Genomic DNA, 24,798 nt, shown 5'->3' on the forward strand with positions numbered 1-24,798 from the left:
CCTTTGTTCACAATGTCAGTTGTTTGTCTGTTTAGATTGGAAGCTCCTTGGGGACAGGGATGATGTCTCTCCAGTTATCTGTGCAGCGCCAACTACACAGCCAGCCGCCATCAAATAGAAAATAATAATTATGATAAATAATAAATAGTAAATAATAATGAAACAGAAAGAGACCATCTCTGAGAGGGCTGATAAATCTCTTTTTTAAATAAAAGAGTCAGAGAACTGTCTTCTTAAGCAATCACTGTACTTTCAGATTAAGCTGTTTTTAGTAACTCACCATACAGGTTGAAACATTTAATAAAAAAGTATCATCTGCAAACATGTATATAAAAATAATATAAGCAGAAAACAAACATTTCCGTGCCAAGTCATTATTCTATTCCAAGTGCAGAGGTAAACAATCCCGCATAAATCAAGGCATTGTTAAAAGAAGATTCTTTGTTTCAGTCAACCAACAAAAATGCCAATCTAAAATAACACCAGAGCACACTGTTTGGTTTTAAGTTTTATATCCTTATTTGTACTAATATAAATTACATGACATAAGAGCTCACTCTGGTGTTGGACTGAGGAATGGAATAAAGTAACAATATGATTGTGCTTTGTAGGAAGCATCAGCTGATTACAGCCTACAAAGTCCCTCTTAATTCAAAATTAGCCCTATTTTGTAAATATTTGAGATTTCCCTTTGTTCTGTGAAATCTAATATATTTACTTCTTGGATTCCCTGTTTTGGTTACATCTATAGTCCTCAATACCACTCATTACTCTTAAAAAGCAAAGACATAAATTCTGGACCATTTGCGGTTTTATTCTATTTATTGACTCCACCATGGACAGTTGTTCAGAGAGTAGCCTTAGAAAATGCAACCATCCTCACAATCTGTGCATGTATGCTTTAATTAAAATCTTGCAAAATCTGCTAGCTATCCTGCAACAACTCCAAAGCTCCACAGATGGTGCCTATGGCTTTGAATCATATATCTGAATTTGTCAACTTTTATGCCTGGTTACAGAAAACAAATACAAATAAGAAGTACAGGAAATAAGCAACTATGGGATATTGGTGAACTGAAATCTAGATACTTTTGGGATCCCAATATAATTCTTACCTAGAATTAATATTTTTCTTGATGACAAGGAAAAGAATAGTAAAATTTTAGACAAAACTTCCAAACTATGGACCAGGTCTGTAATATGACACACAATAAAAGGAACTGAATTAATGACAAATGGGAAGAGCAAAGGAGAAAAGTGAGAGATTCTTTTCTTAGAAGCTGTTCTCAAAATAAAATTCTTAGTGCTGAGTGCTACAGAGTCAGAGATAAGGGAAATGATGTAATCAGTATCTTCAAGTTGGGCCTGAAAATCTTGCTTCTGTCTGAGGATCATCTTTCTGTTCTTAGCCTAACTTGTGTGTCTGGTGAAATTTCTCCTCTTGCTTTCAAAGGAGTTGTGGTTCACTGATGCTGAAGCAGGTATTAGAGGTGTGAGAACGAGACACATCTAACTTCAGTCCTTCCAGAATTAACTTGGGTTTTAGATCCAGTACTTTCATGTACCTTAGTCCATGCCCATGAAATGTCAATGAACAAAGGTGGAGGTTATTCATATGGGCCCCAATTCAGAAAAGCACATATGTAAATGTTTAAGTCCATCATGGCAAGGTCTTAGCCATTAAGACCTTGTCCACACTGGTCTGGGTAGCATGGGTCTGCTTCTGCTGCTATCAATGGTTTTTTTGCCAAGATGTCATATTTCTTAAATCATAGTTTGCTGGAAAGGTGCTAACAGGTTCCCTGGACAGTAGAAATAGGCCCAAATGTTGAGGTATTAATTTGTGTGGAGGGAATCTAAGCTTGTGTTCTAGAAAGCTCCCTAGGAATAGTGGTTCTTAGCTTTTTGTGCCCCATACCTTTTTCAAAGATTGCCTTTAAACACCTGATGACTTGTCTGCATTAAGAGAGAGAACCATTTTCACAAATGCTATTTTTTCTATTATTTTTCTTCTTGTCCTACTGCTGGCTATTTTTCCTAGTGGAATTGTAAGTGGCTTTCAGTTGCTCCATAAATTATCATTATTATCAGGTTATAAAAACAATAGACAAAATCCTGCAGATCTGACCCAGTCCTCATTGAAGTTACCATAGATTCTATACTTTGAAAGAAGTTACAAAATTGAATGCACTTTTCACTATTTATGCTGCTTGTACTCTTTGTAGTTCTCCATTTATTTGTAACCAGTTTCTTCTCAATTTCTTTTTCTGATTTTCATGTAATAGTACAATACTGCAACATTTGGACAGCGAACACTGCAGGATAACATGTGAAAACACAAAACAGCTTCTTTAAAAAAATATATGTTTAAAGGTATATTATTTAAATTATGTAATTTTTACAAAATTATTATTTCAATCAATATTAACTTTTGTAAAACCTTTTTAATTTGGGGTAAAGTATGTGGCACTGTCCCTTTAATTCAAATCTCATTACTCACATCACTGTCATCATTATTATAAATAGTCTTTGGCTTAGATTGTGAGTTAGACTGTGTACCTACTCAGGGCTTCTCAGAGAATAAGAACTCCCCTTGTACTCCTGTGTAAGCTAAATGGACCATGGGTCCACATGTGCACGGGTAAGCAGAAACTGTTTCTGCTACTTTCTCTCCCTGGAGCAGGTGGGTGAAAAGCACAAGGGAAAGAGTAGAACTTTGGTTCTCCCTCCCTGACATATGGGCTAACACAGGCTGTTTTGGGATGGTGTCATCATTAAATTCTTGGAGAAAGGCCAGGAGAAAATTACTACCCTCTGCCCAGAGCAAGGTGGAAGCAGGGAGGGAAATGTGCCTTTCAGGCAGTTTTTTCCCTGCACTGTTCCTGGTGCATCACATACACATGGCTTGTGGCAGAGCTACACTTACTCTAGTTGTTAGTTATCTGTGTTCCAAGGTAGTGCATCTGTCTGCAAAAAAGCTTCATTTGTCGTTATTTTTTGTAGACCCTTTGCCATAGATTTTCCTAAGGGAACATGGTGGTGCGAATAACCTATCAGAAAGTATTCTCTATTGTTTGTTATCAGGCATTCTTATGTGTACTTTGGCTACCTAATAAGGAAAAATCACCAACAAATAAACAAACAGGAAAACTTGATAAAATTAAAAGCAACAATTTGTTACCAGTCCCTGTCTTTAAACAATTCTTTAACAACATCTCCACAATTACCATGGCTTTGATTTAAATCAAATACAGTTTGTCGACATTTTGGCTGCAGGTCAGTATCGCCAACCTCAAGAGTTAAAAAATCATTAATGAGATCCCCCAAAATCATGAGGTTGGCTTAAAAATCATGAGTTTCTTTTAAAATAATAAATGAGGGGAGGGAGGTTGTTTGCTTTCTGGTTTCTGAGACTTAAGTGTGTACTTGCTTCAAATTTCAAAGGTTTTTTCTCTAGTTATAAGGGCTAGAAACTTACTTAAAAAAAAAAAAAAGCTGAGATTCCCAGCAACTGGGGGAGGACAAAGGGGAGGTTAATATGAATGCCAAATATCACAAGACTCCTGATAAAATCGCAAGGGTTGACAACACTGCTAGAGTTAGAGTTAAGTTTTGAAGTTCACTGAGAGGGTGTAAAAGGGTGTCAACCAATTGGGGGAATATGAACCAGTTGTTTTGGATTTCAACAGACAAACCAGTTGTCCTGTCAGTCATGAATGGCCCATGGCATTAAATGGGTGTTCTAGGATTACTTCAAAGGTTGGCAGATGAGACATGGAAAGATCATACCTCTGAAAATCGGCTGCTCCACTAAGGAGATCTTTTTACTGAGTCTCTGCCATGCTCACCTCGCACAGAAAGAATATTTTTCATAGCCAGAAAATTGTCGTTAATTATCTGATATAGTAAAAGATACCTTAACATGCTTTTCCAGGTTGTATTTCCCCTGTATCTGTCAATCAGGGTAAGATTTATGTTTCTATTTGCTCTTATTCCTAATAATTTTGTTTCTTTATCTATTAAGGAATTACAAATAATTTCACCCAAATCTCTTCTGTTCTTAATTATTTCATTTCTTAATATCTTATTGTCCTGATGTCTGCTTGGAGCAGAGGACCTATTTCATTGATACATCCATAGAAACTGATAGATCAGAGAATACGATACAATTGGTTGTCTGCTTTTTCAATGGCTTACCAGGTTATTAGTGAGGTTCTTGTTTTCAGCCTTTGGTACAGTGGCTTTGCTATATGCACTGCTACAGGTTGGGGACTGACTGGCTAAGCAGCAGTTCAGCAGAAAAGGATCTGGGGATTACAGTGGACGAGAAGCTGGATATGAGCCAGCAGTGTGCCCTTGTTGCCAAGTAGGCTAACGGCATATTGGGCTGCATTAGTAGAAGCTAGGGTGACCAGATAGCAAATCTGAAAATCGGGACGGGGGTGGGGGGTAATAGGTGCATATATAAGAAAAAGTCCCAAATATCAGGACTGTCCCTATAAAATTGGGACATCTGGTCACCACAGGAGGAGCATTACCAGCAGATAGAGGGAAGTGATTATTCCCCTCTATTTGGCACTGGTGAGGCCACACCTGGAGTATTGCATCCAGTTTTGGGCCCCCCACTATACAAAGGATGTGGACAAACTGGAGAGAGTCCAGCGGAGGGCAACAAAAATTATCAGGGGGGCTTGGACACATGACTTATGAGGCGAGGCTGAGGGAACTGGGCTTATTTAGTCTGCAGAAGAGAAGACTGAAGGGTGATTTGATAGCAGCCTTCAACTACCTAATGGGGGATTACAAAGAGGATGGAGCTATGCTGTTCTCAGTGGTGGCAGATAACAGAACAAGGAGCAACGGTCTCAAGTTGCAGTGGGGGAGGTCTAGGTTGAATATTAGGAAAAACTATTTCACTAAGAGGGTGGTGAAGCACTGGAATGGGTTACTTAGAGACAGAGCCATCCTTTGGCTAGGGCGAATCAGGGAGACTGCTCTGGGCCCCATGGTTTGGGGGGCCTCGCGGGCTGGTGCAATTGGCCAGCACATATGGTCTGGAAGATACGAATCTGTCACTTCCACCGCGGGCCCTGCACCCCCCTATGGACGGCCCTGTCTAGGGAGGTGGCGGAATCTCCATCCTTAGAGGATTTTAAGGCCTAGCTTGACAAAGCCCTGGGATGATTTAGTTGGAGTTGGTCCTACTTTGAGCAGCGGGTTGGAATAGATGACCTCCTGAGATTTCTTCCAACCCTAATCTTCTATGATTCTATAGATCTCTCCATATACCTAATTCTCATTGCCATGCAGGTGACATGCGACAGAGGAAGAGTTTGAGTGTGAAATGGAAGTCAATGGACCCTGAATCTGACTGACTGACTGTGGTATACAGTTTTCAAGATCATACGCTATGGCTACAGTGCAAGTGAAGAATTTTTTCATTCCTTCCATTATTCTCAGGGAATTATATTGATTTTCACATATTAGAATATACAACATAGTCAATCTTGGAATCAATGTGACAAATTCTGCAGGCTATGAAATGAAAACAACACAGCAGTATCTTATGTGCCTGACCTCAGCTGTGAACATCTGCATGATTCTGATATCAGCAGTTTACTACCAAGAACGGTTTGCAGCAGTAACAGAAAAATGTAAACAGGTTCATATTTTTGCAACTCAGGATGACAGGGCAATGCTTAAATATGTTATGTTAACCCTTATTTTACGTAGAAATAGTTACCTTGATTTTCTATGCTTAATAAAAGCTGGCAAAAAAAACTGCACAACTATTTAATGATATTGTGGTATTATGAAATTCAAGTTCTTATACATGAAATTCTACTGCTAGGATTTAAGAGCCAGATTCTGCAAATTTTATTCAAGCAAAATCCAACTGATTTAGCCTGAGTAAGGAAAGCAGGGCCAGGCCCAAATATTTTATTATTGAAAAAAGAGTGTCACTCTTATTGGATCTGAAACCACTTGATAAATTGTGGGTTGACACTGTAGGCCCCTATTCAGGAAAGCACTTAAAATCCATCCTGATTCAGGCCTACGTTTGCTTAAGTGCTGTCCTGAATAGGGATATGATGCTGAATTGGGACCATAATGATTAGATGAAAGCTTCAGAGAAATATCTTGGTTGTTATGGCACAGATTTTCTTTCAGAAAATCCATGCAAAAGTGGGATTAGGGAAGGATATCTCGGTGAGGATCTTCCCTCCCTGGAAAACACTACAGACCCTATCCCCAAAACTAGCAGATCCCCCCAGATCTGCTGGAGCCTGGCACCATCCCTGCCACATTTGGATCCCTCAGGGATGGTCTGGACCTGAATTATTACTAAGAAGAATATTGTTGTGAATAATATTAAGCCAGTATTTAACCTTACAATTAACACATCAAAATATTAGAACTGCTTGTAGTATTTATTTTACATCACCCAAAAGTACCAAGGCCAACATTTTAAAAATGAATGCCTGAAGTTGTTACTAGTAAGGCACCTAAATAAGTGGCCTGGATTTTCAAAAGTGAAGAGCACCTCACTGCTCCCACTGAATTCAAAGGCAAAGTTTGGCTGGGGAGGCTTAATGTGGCAGACACCTTTTGCCAACATTTCTACAAATAAAAGGGTCTGGCTTTTAAAATCTTATCTGATTCTTACAGTACAAAACATGTTCACTGAATCAAAATGGTTAGGGTAAATCGACTGCAAACTTCTTTTTTTTTCTTCCAACCTTCTCACCCCCCCCCTCTCTTTTTTTAACCGTTTCTCATGTCATGAGATCAGGTGACTCCCTAAAATCTGATTATAAAGTATTACCAAATCCCTTACTTGATGACGTATATAAACTCCCTAGCGTAAGGCAGAAATTCTGTGGTGAAGCAAAGTGCTGACCTCATCCCAGAATTAGCTACTACAGACATCACCAATTTCTTTTTGAAGACAAGATCCTGCAATTAGAATCACAGAATCATAGAATCATAGAATATCAGGGTTGGAAGGGACCTCAGGAGGTCATCTAGTCCAACCCCCTGCTCAAAGCAGGACTGATCCCCAATTAAATCATCCCAGCCAGGGCTTTGTCAAGCCTGACCTTAAAAACTTCTAAGGAAGGAGATTCCACCACCTCCATAAGTAACGCATTCCAGTGTTTCACCACCCTCCTAATGAAAAAGTTTTTCCTAATATCCAACCTAAATCTCCCCCACTCCAACTTGAGACCATTACTCCTTGTTCTGTCATCTGCTACCACTGAGAACAGTCTAGAGCCATCCTCTTTGGAACCCCCTTTCAGGTAGTTGAAAGCAGCTATCAAATCCCCCCTCATTCTTCTCTTCCGTAGACTAAACATCCCCAGTTCCCTCAGCCTCTCCTCATAAGTCATGTGTTCCAGTCCCCTAATCATTTTTGTTGCCCTCCGCTGGACTCTTTCCAATTTTTCCACATCCTTCTTGTAGTGTGGGGCCCAAAACTGGACACAGTTCTCCAGATGAGGCCTCACCAGTGTCGAATAGAGGGGAACGATCACGTCCCTCGATCTGCTGGCAATGTCCCTACTTATACATTCCAAAATGCCATTGGCCTTCTTGGCAACAAGGGCACACTGTTGACTCATATCCAGCTTCTCGTCCACTGTCAGCCTAGGTCCTTTTCTGCAGAAGTGCTGCCAAGCCATTCGGTCCCTAGTCTGTAGCAGTGCATGGGATTCTTCCGTCCTAAGTGCAGGACTCTGCACTTGTCCTTGTTGAACCTCATCAGATTTCTTTTGGCCCAATCCTCCAATTTGTCTAGGTCCCTCTGTATCCTATCCCTACCCTCCAGCGTATCTACCTCTCCTCTCAGTTTAGTGTCATCCACAAACTTGCTGAGGGTGCAATCCACACCATCCTCCAGATCATTTATGAAGATATTGAACAACACTGGCCCCAGGACCGACCCTTGGGGCACTCCACTTGATACCGGCTGCCAACTAGACATGGAGCCATTGATCACTACCCGTTGAGCCCGACAATCTAGCCAGCTTTCTATCCACCTTATAGTCCATTCATCCAGCCCATACTTCTTTAACTTGCTGACAAGAATACTGTGGGAGACCGTGTCAAAAGCTTTGCTAAAGTCAAGGAACAACACGTCCCCTGCTTTCCCTTCATCCACAGAACCAGTTATCTCATCATAGAAGGCAATTAGATTAGTCAGGCATGACCTTCCCTTGGTGAATCCATGCTGACTGTTCCTGATCACTTTCCTCTCATGTAAGTGCTTCAGGATTGATTCCTTGAGGACCTGCTCCATGATTTTTCCGGGGACTGAGGTGAGGCTGACTGGCCTGTAGTTCCCAGGATCCTCCTTCTTCTCTTATTTAAAGATGGGCACTACAATAGCCTTTTTCCAGTCATCTGGGACTTCCCCCAAATGCCATGAGTTTTCAAAGATAATGGCCAATTGCTCTGCAATCACGTCCGCCAACTCCTTTAGCACTCTCGGATGCAACGCATCCGGCCCCATGGACTTGTGCTTGTCCAGCTTTTCTAAACAGTCCCAAACCACTTCTTTCTCCACAGAGGGCTGGTCACCTCCTCCCCATGCTGTGCTGCCCAGTGCAGTAGTCTGGGACCTTGTTCGTGAAGACAGGCAAAAAAAGCATTGAGTACATTAGCTTTTTCCACATCCTCTGTCACTAGGTTGCCTCCCTCATTCAGTAAGGGGCCCACACTTCCCTTGACTTTCTTCTTGTTGCTAACATACCTGAAGAAACCCTTCTTGTTACTCTTAACATCTCTTGCTAGCTGCAACTCCAGGTGTGATTTGGCCTTCCTGATATCACTCCTGCATGCCCAAGCAATATTTTTATACTCTTCCCTGGTCATTTGTCCGATCTTCAACTTCTTGTAAGCTTCTTTTTTGTATTTAAGATCAGCAAGGATTTCATTGTTAAGCCAAGCTGGTCGCCTGCCATATTTACTATTCTTTCTGCACATCTGGATGGTTTGTCTCTGTAACCTCAATAAGGATTCTTTAAAATACAGCCAGCTCTCCTGGACTCCTTCCCCCCTCATGTTATTCTCCCAGGGGATCTTGCCCATCAGTTCCCTGAGGGAGTCAAAGTCTGCTTTTCTGAAGTCCAGGGTCCATATTCTGCTGCTTTCCTTTCTTCCTTGTGTCAGGATCCTGAACTCGACCATCTCATGGTCACTGCCTCCCAGGATCCCATCCACTTTAGCTTCCCCTACTAATTCTTCCTGGTTTGTGAGCAGCAGGTCAAGAAGAGTTCTGCCCCTAGTTGGTTCCTCCAGCACTTGCACCAGGAAGTTGTCCCCTACATTTTCCAAAAACTTCCTGGATTGTCTGTGCACTGCTGTATTGCTCTCCCAGCAGATATCAGGGTGATTGAAGTCTCCCATGAGAACAAGGGCGTGCGATCTAGTAACTTCTGTGAGTTGCCAGAAGAAAGCCTCGTCTACCTCCTCCCCCTGGTCCGGTGGTCTATAGTAGACTCCCACCACGACATCACCCTTGTTGCTCACACTTCTAAACTTAATCCAGAGACTCTCAGGTTTTTCTGCAGTTTCATACTTGAGCTCTGAGCAGTCATACTGATCTCTTACATACAGTGCAACTCCCCCACCTTTTCTGCTCTGCCTGTCCTTCCTGAACAGCTTATATCCATCCATGACAGTACTCCAGTCATGTGAGTTATCCCACCAAGTCTCTGTTATTCCAATCACATCAAAATTCCTTGACTGTGCCAGGACTTCCAGTTCTCCCTGCTTGTTTCCCAGGCTTCATGCATTTGTGTATAGGCACTTGAGATAACCCGCTGATCGCCCCTCTTTCTCAGTATGAGGCAGGAGCCCTCCCCTCTCACGCGCTCCTGCTCGTGCTTCCTCCCGGTATCCCACTTCCACACTTACCTCAGGTCTTTGGTCTCCTTCCCCCGGTGAACCTAGTTTAAAGCCCTCCTCACTAGGTTAGCCAGCCTGCTTGCAAGGATGCTCTTCCCTCTCTTCGTTAGGTGGAGCCCGTCTCTGCCTAGCACTCCTTCTTGGAACACCATCCCATGGTCAAAGAATCCAAAGCCTTCTCTCCGACACCACCGGCTATACGTTGACTTCCACGATTCAACGGTCTCTACCCAGGCCTTTTCCTTCCAAGGGGAGGATGAACGAGAAGGCCACTTGCGCCTCAAACTCCTTTATCCTTCTTCCCAGAGCCACGTAGTCTGCAGTGATCCGCTCAAGGTCATTCTTGGCAGTATCATTGGTGCCCACGTGGAGAAGCAGGAAGGGGTAGCGATCCGAGGGCTTGATGAGTCTCGGCATGAACATGGCAAGTCTGAACTGGACTTATCAAGGCAACAATAGTAACCATAACTTTCCTTAATAGCAACTTTCCTTAGTTTAACTGACCAAGATGGGATCTTTCTTTTCTTTTTTGATAAAAGGAGACATAAATCAGTGATCAAACCATAAGAATGATATATTTCTTGCTATTTTAAAGTGATCTAATCTATTATTTTTACAGCTATACAAGAAGAAAACACCACAGTTCAGTATTAACATATAAAAATAAAGTAGTAATTAAGAATTAAATGAAACATAAATTTATATCTGTCTAGGACCTGACCAGTGGCACAAAATTATACCCTATTGCCAATGGAAACCATCAGTCCCCTATTGACATTAAAACCAAGAAAAAGATCCATCTCTGGTGCATCTCAAGATCACCTGGAATTTGAGCACCTGCAAAGAGATTGTCAACGTTGGACACTCCTTCCATGTGAACTTTGAGGACAAGGATAACCGATCAGGTTAGTGAGCAGAGTTTTTTTGTTTGATTTTAATCTTTTTTTTTCTGACCCCTTTGACTAGAAACAAAGGCAAATGGACTTTCAGCAGCATAAATACCAATTCAAATGTGCTCACTGATTTAGCATGCTATACCATGTGGTGATATAACTTTACACTCCATGTAAGATCTGAAATATGTCATTTTAAAATTAGGATTTGTTGGCACGTGTTCCATTGTTTAAAATTTAAAATTTGCCATATTTACTGGACATTTCCAGGTAGTAAAATATGCACAATCATGACTGTTTTCTGGTGGATTTCCTAGCAACAATTCTCTACTCAGATATGAGTTATGGATTTAGCTTTGCTTTAAAAAGGGAGGCTGAGGCACTGTTTACTTGTTCTGATGTGCAAAGACTACTACCATCTTCTGCATGAATCTTCAGACAAGTAATTCTTAGTGTGATGGTTAAGCAAATGCAGACCCTATCTGCCAGGAGGACTGAATACACTGAACTCAACGTTAGAAATATATGTATCATTGATGGTGACCTACAACATCACTAACAAGAACATCTAAGCTTAGCTGTAAAATATTATGAGAAAAACTAATATACTAGACTCGGAATATCTTGTACATATTATTGATTTTTCTTCTTGAGCAGAAAAGCAATTTTAAGATCTAATATTGTGTCCTCTAGTGGTGGATTCTCTCCTGCCCTAGGAACGGAATGAACTCAGTGTTCTAAAAGGTAGTTTCCATCTGACACTCTTGGAATCCTAATCCCGTATCCAATAAACTGCTGCTACTATATGTTTCCCTGTCTTTTGTTTCCTCATTTAAGTAATGAATAGTCTCTGTTCATGTTGAGTTGACATAAATTTTAGGGCTGAATTTGACAGGCATGCTGATTTACTGTAACTAAGCCATAAGATGCACATATCAAGATTTTTATTTCTAAGGGCTTGTATTAATCCATGCACAATCTTATTTTTTTAATTTACAAATGAAAATTACATGTTAAAATAGACTAATAATAGATCTAATATTCTAATTGTCTACCTGTAGGTAGGGAAGTTTTGGGATGTTATGATGCCTGTGCTGGACTCGGAACTTGATTTCAACAAGTTATTTCATTTCTGTGCAGTGGTGACCAGTGGACCTCTGACTGGAAACTACAGGCTGCATCAGTTTCACTTTCACTGGGGCCAGACTGAGGACCATGGCTCTGAGCACACTGTGGATGGAGCAAAATATGCCGCAGAGGTAGAGTCAATGAAACAAAAGTAAAGGTCCCATTTTCAAAGCTTGAGTCATAAATGTCACCCTCAAAAATGGATATGCACATATAAATTTTCACATAACATCTGTATCTGTGTTTACTGCTTGGTTAGTTACATCTGTTTGCACAAGCAACAACCTGCTCTGCATGTGCAAAGGGGATTTTGCAGGAGAAAGTTAGGACTTGAAGCCAACATTTTCAAACTTGGTTGCCTGAATTTACTCCACCTAAATCCATATTTAAGCACCAAAAGAGGGCCCAATGCTTCAAAACACATGTGTGTACACTCTTGTGAGTAGTCGTACTGGCATTAACGGAGCTAACTACTCACACGTGTAACCCTTTACAGAATCAGACTCTGGCTGCTTTGCAGAGGGCCTGATCACCCCTACCCACCACTGAAGACAGTGGAAGTTGAAGGTGCTCAGCACCTTGTAGTATCAAGCCTAATGCTTGTTGCTGAAATGTAGCTTTCTGTTGCTTCTTAAGGAGAATAACCATGAGCGGGCAAAGCTGGAAGAAAATAATGGAAGGAAAGGAAGGAAGGAAAGGTTGTTAACTGAGACCCACTTTTCAAGAAATGAAAGCCACTCCTGAACTGACTGCTTTTGTTTGCTTTTCACTATCAACATATCAAGAACAATTTAGTCAATGTTATCTTTGGCTAATCTTTATATTTTAGAACATTATTGCATATGAATTTAATGAGATGGACTGGCGTATCTGTCTGTATTGTAGGCAGTGCCTGTCACAACCAACAGGCTCTTCCTATTAGGAAATTTTCCGCTGTTGATGGTGCTAGAGCTATCTAATTTATGCAGCCAAGATATGAAAGGGGCCTCCCTTTAGAACTGCTTCCTGCTATAATTAGATAGTGAACTTGGACTGCGTTTGAACAACACTGAAATAAAATTTGTATTACAGATCACTTTGCATCAGCCCTTTAAAATAGTTTTAAAACATTAAGCTGTTGCAGTTGAAAAAAGACTGCAATTTAGCTTAAAAAACATAGCTGGGAAAATCTTTCCCGTTTTTACTTCTTTAAACCACCTTCTTTAAAAATTGTGTGCGTTGCATGATAATTTCTGCAATGTGCCCCTGCTTTTAGTGATCTTCCATTGCCATTTTAATATGCTGTACCACTTGATCTATTGATGGAAACTGCTATACCAATAAAACTAGTTTCGATTGCTATAGTTACATAGTTGCTAACTTGAGGAACTTCTAAATGTTTCTAAATATTAATAATTTCTAAAATAATTTCAGGTGAATTAAGACTTTCAGCATATGATTTCCAGATTTCTAAATATATTGTCATCATGTGTTTTAAGGTGTAATGCTCAATAATAAGGTATAATAGGCAAAAACATTAGTGCTGAACAAAAAGTACCATGCCCCTTTACAGCTGATATGTAAAGGAAAAACCACTGAAATATCTACTTCTAGTATGTATGGTCCTCTAGATATGCCTGCTCACATCACAGGCTTAGGGCCTGTCTCTGTTAATCACACCACTATCTCTATTGCAATAAATAGGATACTCCTCTGAGTAAGAACCTCCTGTATGACTAAGGGTTTCATCCCAGAAAGTAGTATTTCCAAGAATAAAGTTTAAAGAAAAATAGTAATAATGGCATTCTCAGAAGGCAGCTAGAGACTGGGTTAGAAAACTACCCTTTCTATTTGGGGTTTATCGATATTTATATTCCCCTATATTTTACAGGAAAAGCCTGTAGCTCTGCAGCCTACAATATAAGGTCGCAACCCTGCAGTTAAAAACGCATGAATAAACAGCACAGTGAAGTCAGTGGCACTCCGTGATGGAACAGAAGTTCATGTGCACACTGCCAATTGCAGAATCAAGCCCTAAGAATGTAGCTTTGGTTTGTCTCTAATGTTGTTGGCTTTCATAACTGTTTCTCTGTCGATTACTTTTTAGCTTCACCTGGTTCACTGGAATTCAGAGAAATATTCAATTTTTGCTGAGGCTTCAGATAAGCCTGATGGTTTGTCAGTCATTGCTGTTTTTCTGAAGGTCAGTTACACAACATAGTGAAATCCCCTTTTTACCTCTTTTGCTTCCCCTTTTAAAAACTGTTCTATTTATTATCCACAGAATCCATTCAGTAAAGGAGACTAGACAACACAACATTATCTGTATTTAGAGACACACATCTCTGTTGACTTGTCTTCAATTTCAGTAGTCTGATTACCTTTTCAACCCCAAACAGTGAAATGGTCAAGTCATTATTAAACTCATTTTTATCATGCTACCTCTGTAGAATCCACAACAATTTTATATTGCTGAATCTTTGAATGGATTGTCTCTGATTTTATATGTTGGAATGTTTGGCCTACTCCCAATTAATTACTATTATTTTACTTTAGTTATAAATAGTTTTTATTGTAAAGTTACACAAGACACACCTAAATTATTGCAGTCTATGTTGTTGTTGTTTTCCAAAATGTTCTCTTCCAGAGCATGGGAAGACGTTGTATTGACAGGTTTCAGAGTAACAGCTGTATTAGTCTGTATTCGCAAAAAGAAAAGGAGTACTTGTGGCACCTTAGCGACTAACCAATTTATTTGAGCTTAAGCTTTCGTGAGCTACAGCTCACTTCATCGGATGCATACTGTGGAAAGTGTAGAAGATCTTTTTATATACACACAAAGCATGAAAAAATACCTCCTCCCACCCCACTCTCCTGCTGGTAATAGCTTATCTAAAGTGATCACTCTCCTTACAATGTGTATGATAATCAAGTTGGGCCATTTCCAGCACAAATCCAGGTTTTCTCACCCCCACCCCCCTCCACACACACAAACCCACTCTCCTGCTGGTAATAGCTTATCTAAAGTGACCACTCTCCTTATAATGTGTATGATAATCAAGGTGGGCCATTTCCAGCACAAATCCAGGGTTTAATAAGAACGTCTGAGGAGGGGAGGGGTAGGAAAAAACAAGGGGAAATAGGTGATAGGGAAATAGGAAATAGTTCCCAGAAGTCACCTACTACAGGACAGTAGGATTATATCCCGTTTCACAGTCAAGGAAACTGAGGCAGGGCATAATTAAGAGATTTTTTTCAAGGTGATCTAAAATGTCTGTGGTACAGTTGGGAACAGAACCTTGGTTTTCTGATGCCTCCTCCCATATAAGCTGAATACAACTTTGGCTCAGTTATTTTTTTAGATTAACAGCATGAATTAGTTCAGTTACATTTGAAGCCGCACACTTCAATACAACAATAAAAGGAGAGTTAGTAGAGCTAACAGGATTTACTTTGGTCAAATTCTCGCCGTTTTGTGTTTCCTTCCCACACAGACTTGTGTGATCAACTTTTACTGACATGAACTTTCATGGAAAGTAACTTTCAAAGTCACTTGCTGGTATTACTGGAAAACAAACATGAAACTCATATGCATAGGCATCCATGCCTGAAGTGAAGAAGCAATACCGTGTGATTTATCTGGCCACTCACAACCAATTAACACAGTTTAAATACTGAATACCCCATAAAGAACAGTTCACAAAAAATAAATTAGAAAAACATTTTATTGAATACTTTCAAAGAAAGAATAAATTTGAGGAAATCACAATAACAAGAGGTTATGCTTGTCAGATAAATTATTAATGACAGTCTAGATTCTAACACCGTTACTCACGTTGAGTAATAGCTTATTCTACCAAGTAGCTCCACTCATTTCAGTGGCACGACTTGGGGGGTAAAGTATTACTTACCCCACACAAATATAGGTGTCAATCTGATTTTATGAATGATTTGCTTAGCTCTAAATCTTAGCTAATTTATAGTGGGGTTGTGAGGCTAAACTAATTTATATTTCTAAACCATATTCAGATCTTGGAGTAGAAGGTTCAGTGTTAATATAAATTAATTTTTTATGTTTATGATTCAACAATTTTCTCACTATGCTTATATTTGCAGGTTGGTCCCCCTAATGAACATGTGCAGGAAATTGTGAAGGCATTACGTTCCATAAAGACTAAGATAAACATCACAGCACGGTCACAATACTTTAGAGTAGGGTATTAATTTAGAATCTAGTGAGTTCACTCTGGAAATTCTCAGTTGTGCTCCTTACCTTATGCCAGTTTGAAATGTGATGAGATTGCATTGCATAGCAGTTCCATCTGTATACTTGTTATAGAAATCCAGGGTTCAAGCTGCTCATGTAGCGGCAATATTGAACGTCCTGCTTAAATTGCCTTTCTGAGTCTAGGAGTAGATGTATACTTTATGACCTTTATAAAAGTGCAAAAGAATAATTTACAATCTTAACTCTCAGCACTTAAGCTGCCAGGGCCTCCTGTAAAATGATAAGAGCTCTCAATTCCCATTAATTTAAGTTATTTTAAGTATCTATCCATCCATGTACAGTTTATCTTTAGCACTTATCACCATATATCCAACTACTGACTGGTCTTAGTTTTGCCTCATCTCTACAGCCTATCACATATATACATCCTGTCCAAATGTTCAAGTAAAACAGGCTATGAATTTCAATACTCTGTATTTAAGATACAGGCTACATTTCCCACACAGTATTTACGAAGGGCTATGGATTTGATCCTGGGAGGAATTCAGCAGTCAGGTCCCAAGCAAAGCACTTAAGCATACGATTGGTCCTGTTAAATTCAACAGGAATATTCCTGCTTAATGTTAAGTATGTGCTTAAGTGCTGGATCAGGATCACAGTGTTCAGCGCCGTGCAGGTTTGAGCCCATAGGAAAACACCTGTATTTTAAAATGAACCGTACTTCATTCTGGTGCAAAAAATTTCCACACTTATTCTCATCTTTTATATAAACAATATCTGACTGATGCATACTCTCACTATCATTCTCATTAAATGAAACACATTTTCCCCAGGGTAAAAAAAGCTCCATTTACCAATTTTGACCCATCAACCTTACTTCCTGGATCCTTGGATTACTGGACCTATCATGGTTCTCTGACTCATCCTCCCCTTTTTGAGAGCATCACCTGGATTATCTATAAGGAGCCCATTACTATCAGTTCAGAGCAGGTACAGTACCACAAAGAAAACAAGACTGTTCGTCACAGAGAAACTGGAGAACAATATAATTTTATTGTGCACTATGATTTATTTATTTTATGTTTATTTTTCTCATTTTCAACATATAAGACATGAAAAAACCTTGTAAGGTATTTTTCACTATGTCTTACATTTTTTAATAATTTTATGCCATTAAACTGTTGCCATCTATCATTCTAGAGGTGGCTACATGTTGGTATGAATGAAGTCCTTTCTGTGTAAGTTTTGCATATGATTTTGTAAAGAGCTTTTGGATCTTTTGAGATAAAAAGCACTGTGACATCATTTATTAATAATCCCTTAATAAATGGTAAGGGATCTTGACATCTAGGCCATTAGAATGTACACTTGATAGAAGCTTGGTACAAACAATTTTGGCTAAAAAGCAGTTTTGTAAACCAAATCTGAATTAAATAAGGAAGTTGATCTTAAAAGCACTCTTCTGTGTTTTAACTAATAATTACCAACATTTTAAAACTAAAACTTTAAAGGATGCTTGCCACATTGGGGAAGGGGGATAGGGGAACTCACAGAAAGTTGTTTTCTGTATCAAACTGATTTATTACACAAATGCATCAATGTCATCACTGAATATTTGATAGATTTTTGTACTTGCCAGTGACAAAGGTGATAAAATGCAAAAAGTGGTCAGATCATTCGAACAGTCATCTAAAAGTATAGCTCCTGACCCATCACTGTGTTACTCCAATTTAATGGTGTCACAATTCCACTGATAGCAGTGGACTCTTTATTTCCATTTGTTGAGGGTATTTTTAATTATGAGATTTTGGATTAAGCGCATGCACAAAAAATATTAACTATAGAACCAGCCTAAGAAATATTGCTTCTCCTTTTTAATATATGGTATTTAAGTTGGAAACTAACTGTGTCCCTTTCCCCCTCATTTAGCTGGCCCAATTCCACAGCCTCATATTGACCAATCACCGGCTTCCCCAGCCATTGAAGGGCAGAAAAGTGAGAACCTAATTCCAGGTAATTAAGAATTAGTCAGAAGTGAAAATATTTTCTCAAAACCTCTATATCTAAACAAAAGGCCATATAAGAATTCACAAAAATTATTTTAAAAAGTGAATCTCTGTTTAAGATACAATGCTCATATCCTGACAGATGCTATTGCCATTGATTGTAATGTATTTACTGAAATGAATCTATGTTTCTTGTGCATTGTGAAGCAAATGCATTTTAATGTGTGGCTTTTACCTTAAGTATTTTAAAATATTTTTGGAATAATCACATTTTTACTAAATGTATTAAATAACCTAGATATTGTGGTGATAAATAGCAAAAGAAATGCTTTGAATAATATAATAAAATAAGTCAGTCAGTGTTCATGCTTAGCTAACTAATCAAAGATTTCATTTAACTATAGTAAATATATGTGTTAATTTTTGCAAAGGCATCACTTCTGTTAATGCTAATTTTAGCTGTTGTAAATTGTTTGCACAATAAAAATTAATATATTTGTCCTTTTTGCCTGGTAGGTGCTTTATTTTATTAATTGATATTATTAAAGTTTTTTGTAACAACAGTACCGTAAAAGTGCTAAATATTGCTATTTTCAAGGGAAAATATGTCACTTGTTTATTTCCTTTACTTTTACTTGTCTTATTATGACAATATTGAAACAAAAAGGCAGTCAGTGAGATAAAGACCTCTCCTTCACACTGTAAATATCTAAGTTTAAGTGTAGATTTAAGTCACATGCTTCTCAGGCTAGTTGAGACTAAATTCATCATAAAGGCCAGATTTTGCTACTTTTACTCAAGTACTTTACCCTGCAAACAGCCCCAGTGGAGTCAGTAAAACTATTGCAGTAAGATACTGCTGCGCGATAGTAAAGGTAGCAACATATGACCCAAACAGGACAGGATGGGACTGTAGAAGGATCAGGGTTATGCTTAAGAACAGATGCCAGATATCCAGCTGGTGTGAATAGGCATAGCTTCATTAAATTCAGTGGAGTTTTGTCAACTTACACCAGCTGTGAATCTTGCTTGCCGTAATATTCATAAATGGCCAATCTAGACAAATATGTAATAAAGAAAACCTTGCTGGGTGCTAATAATAGCTAGAGAATTCAATTTAATCATGGATAGGTTAATTTTTGAACCCTCCCCTATCAAGAATCTCATTTCTTTTGATTGGTAATTGTGTACCATCCACCTTGGACCATATATGGAACAGGACTGTACTGAATAGGTTTTGCTAAGCCATAACAAACAATTGGCTAAAGACTCGCATAATATCAGCCATTATCTTTTAGAATATTTAAAGCAGAAATCAATGTATGTATAGCTACTACTTTAACATTTGTATTCCTTTGTTTCATTACACAGCAAAACCAATAAAAAACAGTTGTAACTGCTAACAGGAATGTGTTTCATAGTCTTGTCTTCTTCAACCACTTTCTCAAAACATATTCCAATGCAGTATTACTTTAAATACAACTGCTAGATCCATTCCTAAGGGAATTTCGGTACCAAAAAATTAAAAATTCTGTGCAAAAAATAAAAATTCTGTGCACAATATTTTAAAATTCTGCACATTTTATTTGTCAATAAATATATGTGGAGGCTCCAGCATGGCAATGGGGAGCACAGGCCACTGGCTGCACAGAGGTGGGAGATCACCCTGCAGCCCTCTCCCAGCACCAGGACATGGACTCAGCAGTGAGGCTGCACCTGACCCTGACACAGAACAAGGGCTGGCCCTGCCCCGGAAACACTCTGGGGCCCTGCCTCTCTTAAGGTTGCCAACTGTTTAATCACACAAACCCAAACACTCTTGCCCTGCTCCCTGCCCCTAACGCCACAGCCCTGCCCTATCCCTTTTCAGAGGCCACGTCCCCCACTCACTCCATCCTCCCTCCCTCCATTGCTCACTCTCCCCCACCTTCACTCACTTTCAGCAGGCTGGGGTAGGGGTGGGATGTGGACTCTGGGAGGGAGTTTGGGGTATGGGCTCTGGCAGGGAGCTTGCTTGCGGGCTGCAGACTCTGGGCTGGGGCAAGGGGTTGGGATGTGGGAGGGGGTGTGGGGTGTGGGCTCTGGGAAGGAGTTTAGGTGCAAGGTGATGGTTTGGGGCTGCAGCAGGGGTTGGGGTGTGGGAGTGGTGGAGGGGTGCGAGCTCTGGCCAGGCGGTGCTTACCTCAGGTGGCTCCTGAAAGCAACCAGCACATCCCTCTGACAGCAGCTCCTACGTAGCAGGGGCCAAAGGGGTCTCCGTGCACTGCCCCTGCCCACAGGCACAGCCCCACAGCTCTCATTCCCAGCCAATGGGAGCTGCGGAGTCGATGCTCTGGGGGAGGGCAGTGCATGGAGACCCTCCTACTACCCTCCCCCCAAGAGCTGCAGGGACATGCGGGCTGCTTCTGGGAGCTATATGGGGCCAGGGCAGGCAGGGAGCCTGCCTTAGCCCTGCTGTGCTGCCAGACTTTTAGTGTTTTGAAATCTCCCAGATTGGCTGCAACAGCCTCTGGGAGATAGAGCCCGATTCCGGGAGAATCCTGGTGAAACCAGGAGGGTTGGCAACCCTAGCACCTCTGCACCAGGCACACCAGGTATGGGCAGGCAGGCTCGGTCTGGCAGGATCCAAGTGTGGAGGGGCTTAGTGTGGGTGGGATCCAGGTGTGGGATAAGAGGGTTCTGTGTGGGACAAGCGGGCGTCTCAGTGCAGGGTCTGGGTGCAGCGGGCATTTGGATGCACAGGGGCTCATTGAGGGGTTCTGGGTGAAGGGCAATGGGACTCGTCAGGGGGTCCAGGTGAAGATGGTTGGGGCTCAGCAGGGGACCCTGGGTGAGGGAGGATGGAGTTTGGTGGGGTGGGGGTCTGGGTGCAGCTGGTTAGGCTCAGAGGTGTGGAGGTCTGGGTGCAGCATCTCATCAGGGTAGTCCAGGTGCAGGAGGAATGGGGCTATTGTGGTGGGGGCTCGAGTGTGGGGGGCTTAGCAAGGGGTGGTCTGGGTGCTGGGTCCGGATGTTGGGATGTGGGGCTTGGCAGGGGCATCTGTATGCAGGGGAGTTCTGGATGCACAGGGGTTGGGCAGATGTGGGAACAGCTCCCCGTACAGTGACCCCCTCTTCCCATGGCTAAGGAGCGATGGTGGAAGAAAGTGGGGGCCTGGGGGTGCGGAGTTTCCTACAGCTGGGGGAGATTTCTCGGGGTGAATCTGACGCAGCCCCAGCCACTCCTTGCAGGAGAAGAGGAAGTTATGTCCTCCCTCCCCCAGCCCAGCCAAGCCAGGACTAGCAGCTGACCCTGGCACAGGGTAGGAGACACCAGCCAGGGTGTCCCCAGCCCTGCTCCCCCACCCCACAGTGATTTACCTCTCCGTCGGCTGCTCTGGGTGCCCAAAACGATGCTCCTGCACTACTGGGAAGGGGTACCTGGCTGCTTTTGTTGCTTCCCCATCAGAAAGTCATTTTTTGCAGGGAAGCAAAGAAATCTGTGGGGGACACAAATTCTGCACATGCGCAATAATGGAGAATTCCTCCAGGAGTATATATTGGGCAAAATGATGAAGTCAGTAAACTGTCCACATTCCTTGGTCCATCTGTTCTCTTTTGGTTAGCAAGTGTGTATCTTAACCACTGGGCACCCAGATACCAAAGGCTGGTGTTAGGGGGCTTATTCCCTCACCCACTTACTTCCTTGGTCCTTCTCACATGAACAGAGAGCAACAATATCCAAAGTCCAAAGGTGCAAACAATTCGATGTTTATTGGGGTGAACTTCCAGCAAGCATGATTCCAGTTTCCTTCCTTAGTGTCCCCCTTCCCAGCTCTGACACCACAGAGCCTTACACCTGTGTCCCTGTTCCCATTCCTGCCCTTAGCCAAACATGATTCCAGTTTCCCCAGCCCCATTCCCTGTTCCCATTTCCCCTTTTAGCAAAACATGATTCCAATTTCCCCACCCCCATTCCCTCCACCCACCCACCCACTTCCTGATTGACTGCAGACTATATAGTAAAATGAATTCTGCTTAGCTATACCTTAACCAATCATTTTACTGAAGTTTAACTAACCAATCCTAACATATTGTAACATGATTATTTAACCAATTATATCCCACCACCTTAATTAGTTTACACCCAGCAAAATTAATTATACAGCAGACAGGAACAATCACAGAACCAGACAGAGATTATGCAGACAAACAATAGTGAAATGGGGACTACAGTGATAGAACAAACACAGAAATGAGGTGAACTGTAGCTCACGAAAGCTTATGCTCAAATAAATGTGTTAGTCTCTAAGGTGCCACAAGTCCTCCTTTTCTTTTTACAGAAATGAGGATTTCACATCCCAGCTATTGATAAGCGAGTTCTTGCCAGACAGGATGCTATCAAACTAGGTTTCCTTTTACATTTGCTAGGCACTTCCCTTTCTCTGGAGGCAATAGGCATTATCAGGACAGGATTGTATTCCTAACAGCCCAATAGCACCTGATTTCAATGTGACTAGTTTGGCATGTGAGGATGTGAGATGTGACCGTTTGCTTCCCAGCTTATGGCTCCCAACTTATGGCTGCCTAAGAACAGGGCCTCAGACTGTCACAGTAAGAGAAGGACCTTACACCGGCAGATAGTGATTTTGATTCTTTCTTTTATACCTCTAGAACTAGCCAAGTGATAAGAATACACCTAAATTCTTAGCGTATAGGCCTTCACAGACAGGCCTGAATATCTATATCCTAACAGCTGGTACAGTGAGATCCAGGTCTATGATTGGGGTTCTAAGCACTACTTCAATACTGCTTCTAAGACTTTAGAGCAGAGGTGAGCAAACTACGGCCCGCGGACCACATCCGGCCCACGCGACCATCCTGCCTGGCCCTTGAGCTCCTGGCCAGGGAGGCTAGCCCCCCCCCCACTGTCCCCCCTCCCCCGCAGCCTCAGCTCACTGTGCCGCCAGCGCTCTGTGGCGTGGCTGCCAGTCCTGCTTCTCTGAGAGGCATGGTAAGGGAGCGGGGGGCCGGAGGGAGGGGTTGGATAAGGGGCAGGGGGTCCCAGGGGGCAGTCAGGGGACAGGGAGTAGGGGGCGGTTGGATGGGGCAGAGGTTTGGGGGGGGCAGTCAGAGGACGGGGAACAGGGGGGGTTGGATAGGCGTGGGAGTCCCGGGGGGGCCTATCAGGGGGTGGGGGTATGGATAAGGGTCAGGGTAGACAGGGGACAGGGAGCGGGGGGGGGAGGAGGTTGGATGGGTCAGGGGTTCTGAGGGAGGCAGTCAGGAGGCGGGAAGTGGGAGGGGGAGGATAGGAGGCGGGGCCAGGCTGTTTGGGGAGGCACAGCCTTCCCTACCCGGCCCTCCATACAGTTTCGCAACCCCAATGTGGCCCTCAGGCCAAAAAGTTTGCCCACCCCTGCTTTAGAGCTTGTCTGGCAGGAGGTAAGATTCCACACCTAACTGAATCCAACTCAATTCCTGGAAGTGCAATAACCCTGCCAAGGCACTTTGTTATTCCATCCAATAGGGGCTCCACATTCCTGGCTGGAGAGTCTTTTCAGCCCTTAAAAAAAGAACAGGAGGACTTGTGGCACCTTAGAGACTAACAAATTTATTTGAGCATAAGCTTTCGTGAGCAACAGCCCACTTCATCAGATGCATAGAATGGAACATATAGTAAGATATATATATATATATATATACACATACAGATAAGTTGGAAGTTGCCATACAAACTGTGAGAGGCTAATTAATTAAGATGCGCTATTATCAGCAGGAGAAAACAAAACTTTTGTAGTGATAATCAAGATGACCCATTTCAGACAGTTGACAAGAAGGTGTGAAGATACTTAACATGGGGAAATAGATTCAATTTGTGTAATGACCCAGCCACTCCCAGTCTTTATTCAAACCCAAGTTAATGGTATCTAGTTGGCATATTAATTCAAGCTCAGCAGTTTCTCTTTGGAGTCTGTTTTTGAAGTTTTTTTTCCCTGCTGATAATAGCTCATCTTAACTAATTAGCCTCTCACAGTTTGTATGGCAACTTCCACCTTCTCTGTATGTATATATATATATACACACACACACACACACATATATATATATATATATTTCTTACTATATGTTCCATTCTATGCATCTGATGAAGCCCACAAAAGCTTATGCTCTAATAAATTTGTTAGTCTCTAAGGTGCCACAAGTACTCCTGTTCTTTTTGCAGATACAGACTAACACAGCCGCTACTCTGAAACTTTTCAGCCCTTAGCTTCTTAACTTAAATCTAGTGAAACAAGGAGCTCACCCTGCTGCTCAGAACAACAAGAAGGAGCACAGCCTGTGGATAAGCACCTAACTACAAAAATGTTACCCTTCAACTTAGACCTTAGGAGATAAGAACTGCCCTTTATCACCAGTCATAAAACAAAAAGCATGTCTGCCTCCCCATAACAACCCCCTTTCCACAAACCTAATAATATCAGTTGCCTGATACAGAAAACATATCTAAAAGGGGAAATCAATAATCCTCTTGGGATGTAGATGTTTATACTCATCAACAACATTTTGTCCTGTAAGAAAACACATGATTAACTGGTTTCAGAGTAGCAGCCATGTTAGTCTGTATCCGCAAAAAGAACAGGAGTACTTGTGGCATCCAATGAAGTGGGCTGCA

The 24,798-nt window shown here is 41.5% G+C and overlaps 1 protein-coding gene and 1 pseudogene across 1 annotated transcript; one reads left to right on the forward strand and one right to left on the reverse strand.

Annotated features, from left to right (window-relative positions):
* LOC140906555 (carbonic anhydrase 1-like) overlaps window positions 1-16,930 on the forward strand; it is a 56,026-nt pseudogene extending 39,096 nt beyond the window's left edge.
* On the reverse strand, window positions 1-23,057 carry LOC140906551 (uncharacterized). The gene is made up of 5 exons (XM_073330662.1): window positions 20,326-23,057; window positions 16,183-16,342; window positions 14,505-14,607; window positions 11,858-12,032; window positions 1-10,433 (listed from the first exon to the last, which is right to left on the reverse strand). The coding sequence occupies exon 5, from the start codon at window positions 9,676-9,678 to the stop codon at window positions 8,536-8,538; it is 1,143 nt and encodes a 380-aa protein (XP_073186763.1). The 5' UTR covers window positions 9,679-10,433; window positions 11,858-12,032; window positions 14,505-14,607; window positions 16,183-16,342; window positions 20,326-23,057; the 3' UTR covers window positions 1-8,535.
* Window positions 23,058-24,798: the final 1,741 nt, after the last annotated feature.

The sequence above is a fragment of the Lepidochelys kempii genome, chromosome 2 (assembly GCF_965140265.1).
Source record: "Lepidochelys kempii isolate rLepKem1 chromosome 2, rLepKem1.hap2, whole genome shotgun sequence".
Taxonomy (NCBI): Eukaryota; Metazoa; Chordata; order Testudines; family Cheloniidae; genus Lepidochelys; species Lepidochelys kempii.

What these genes read in the sequence shown, in the direction of transcription:
- LOC140906551 (XM_073330662.1), bottom strand. Translation starts at nt 9,678, where the DNA reads ATGGATGGATATAAGCTGTTCAGGAAGGACAGGCAGAGCAGAAAAGGT.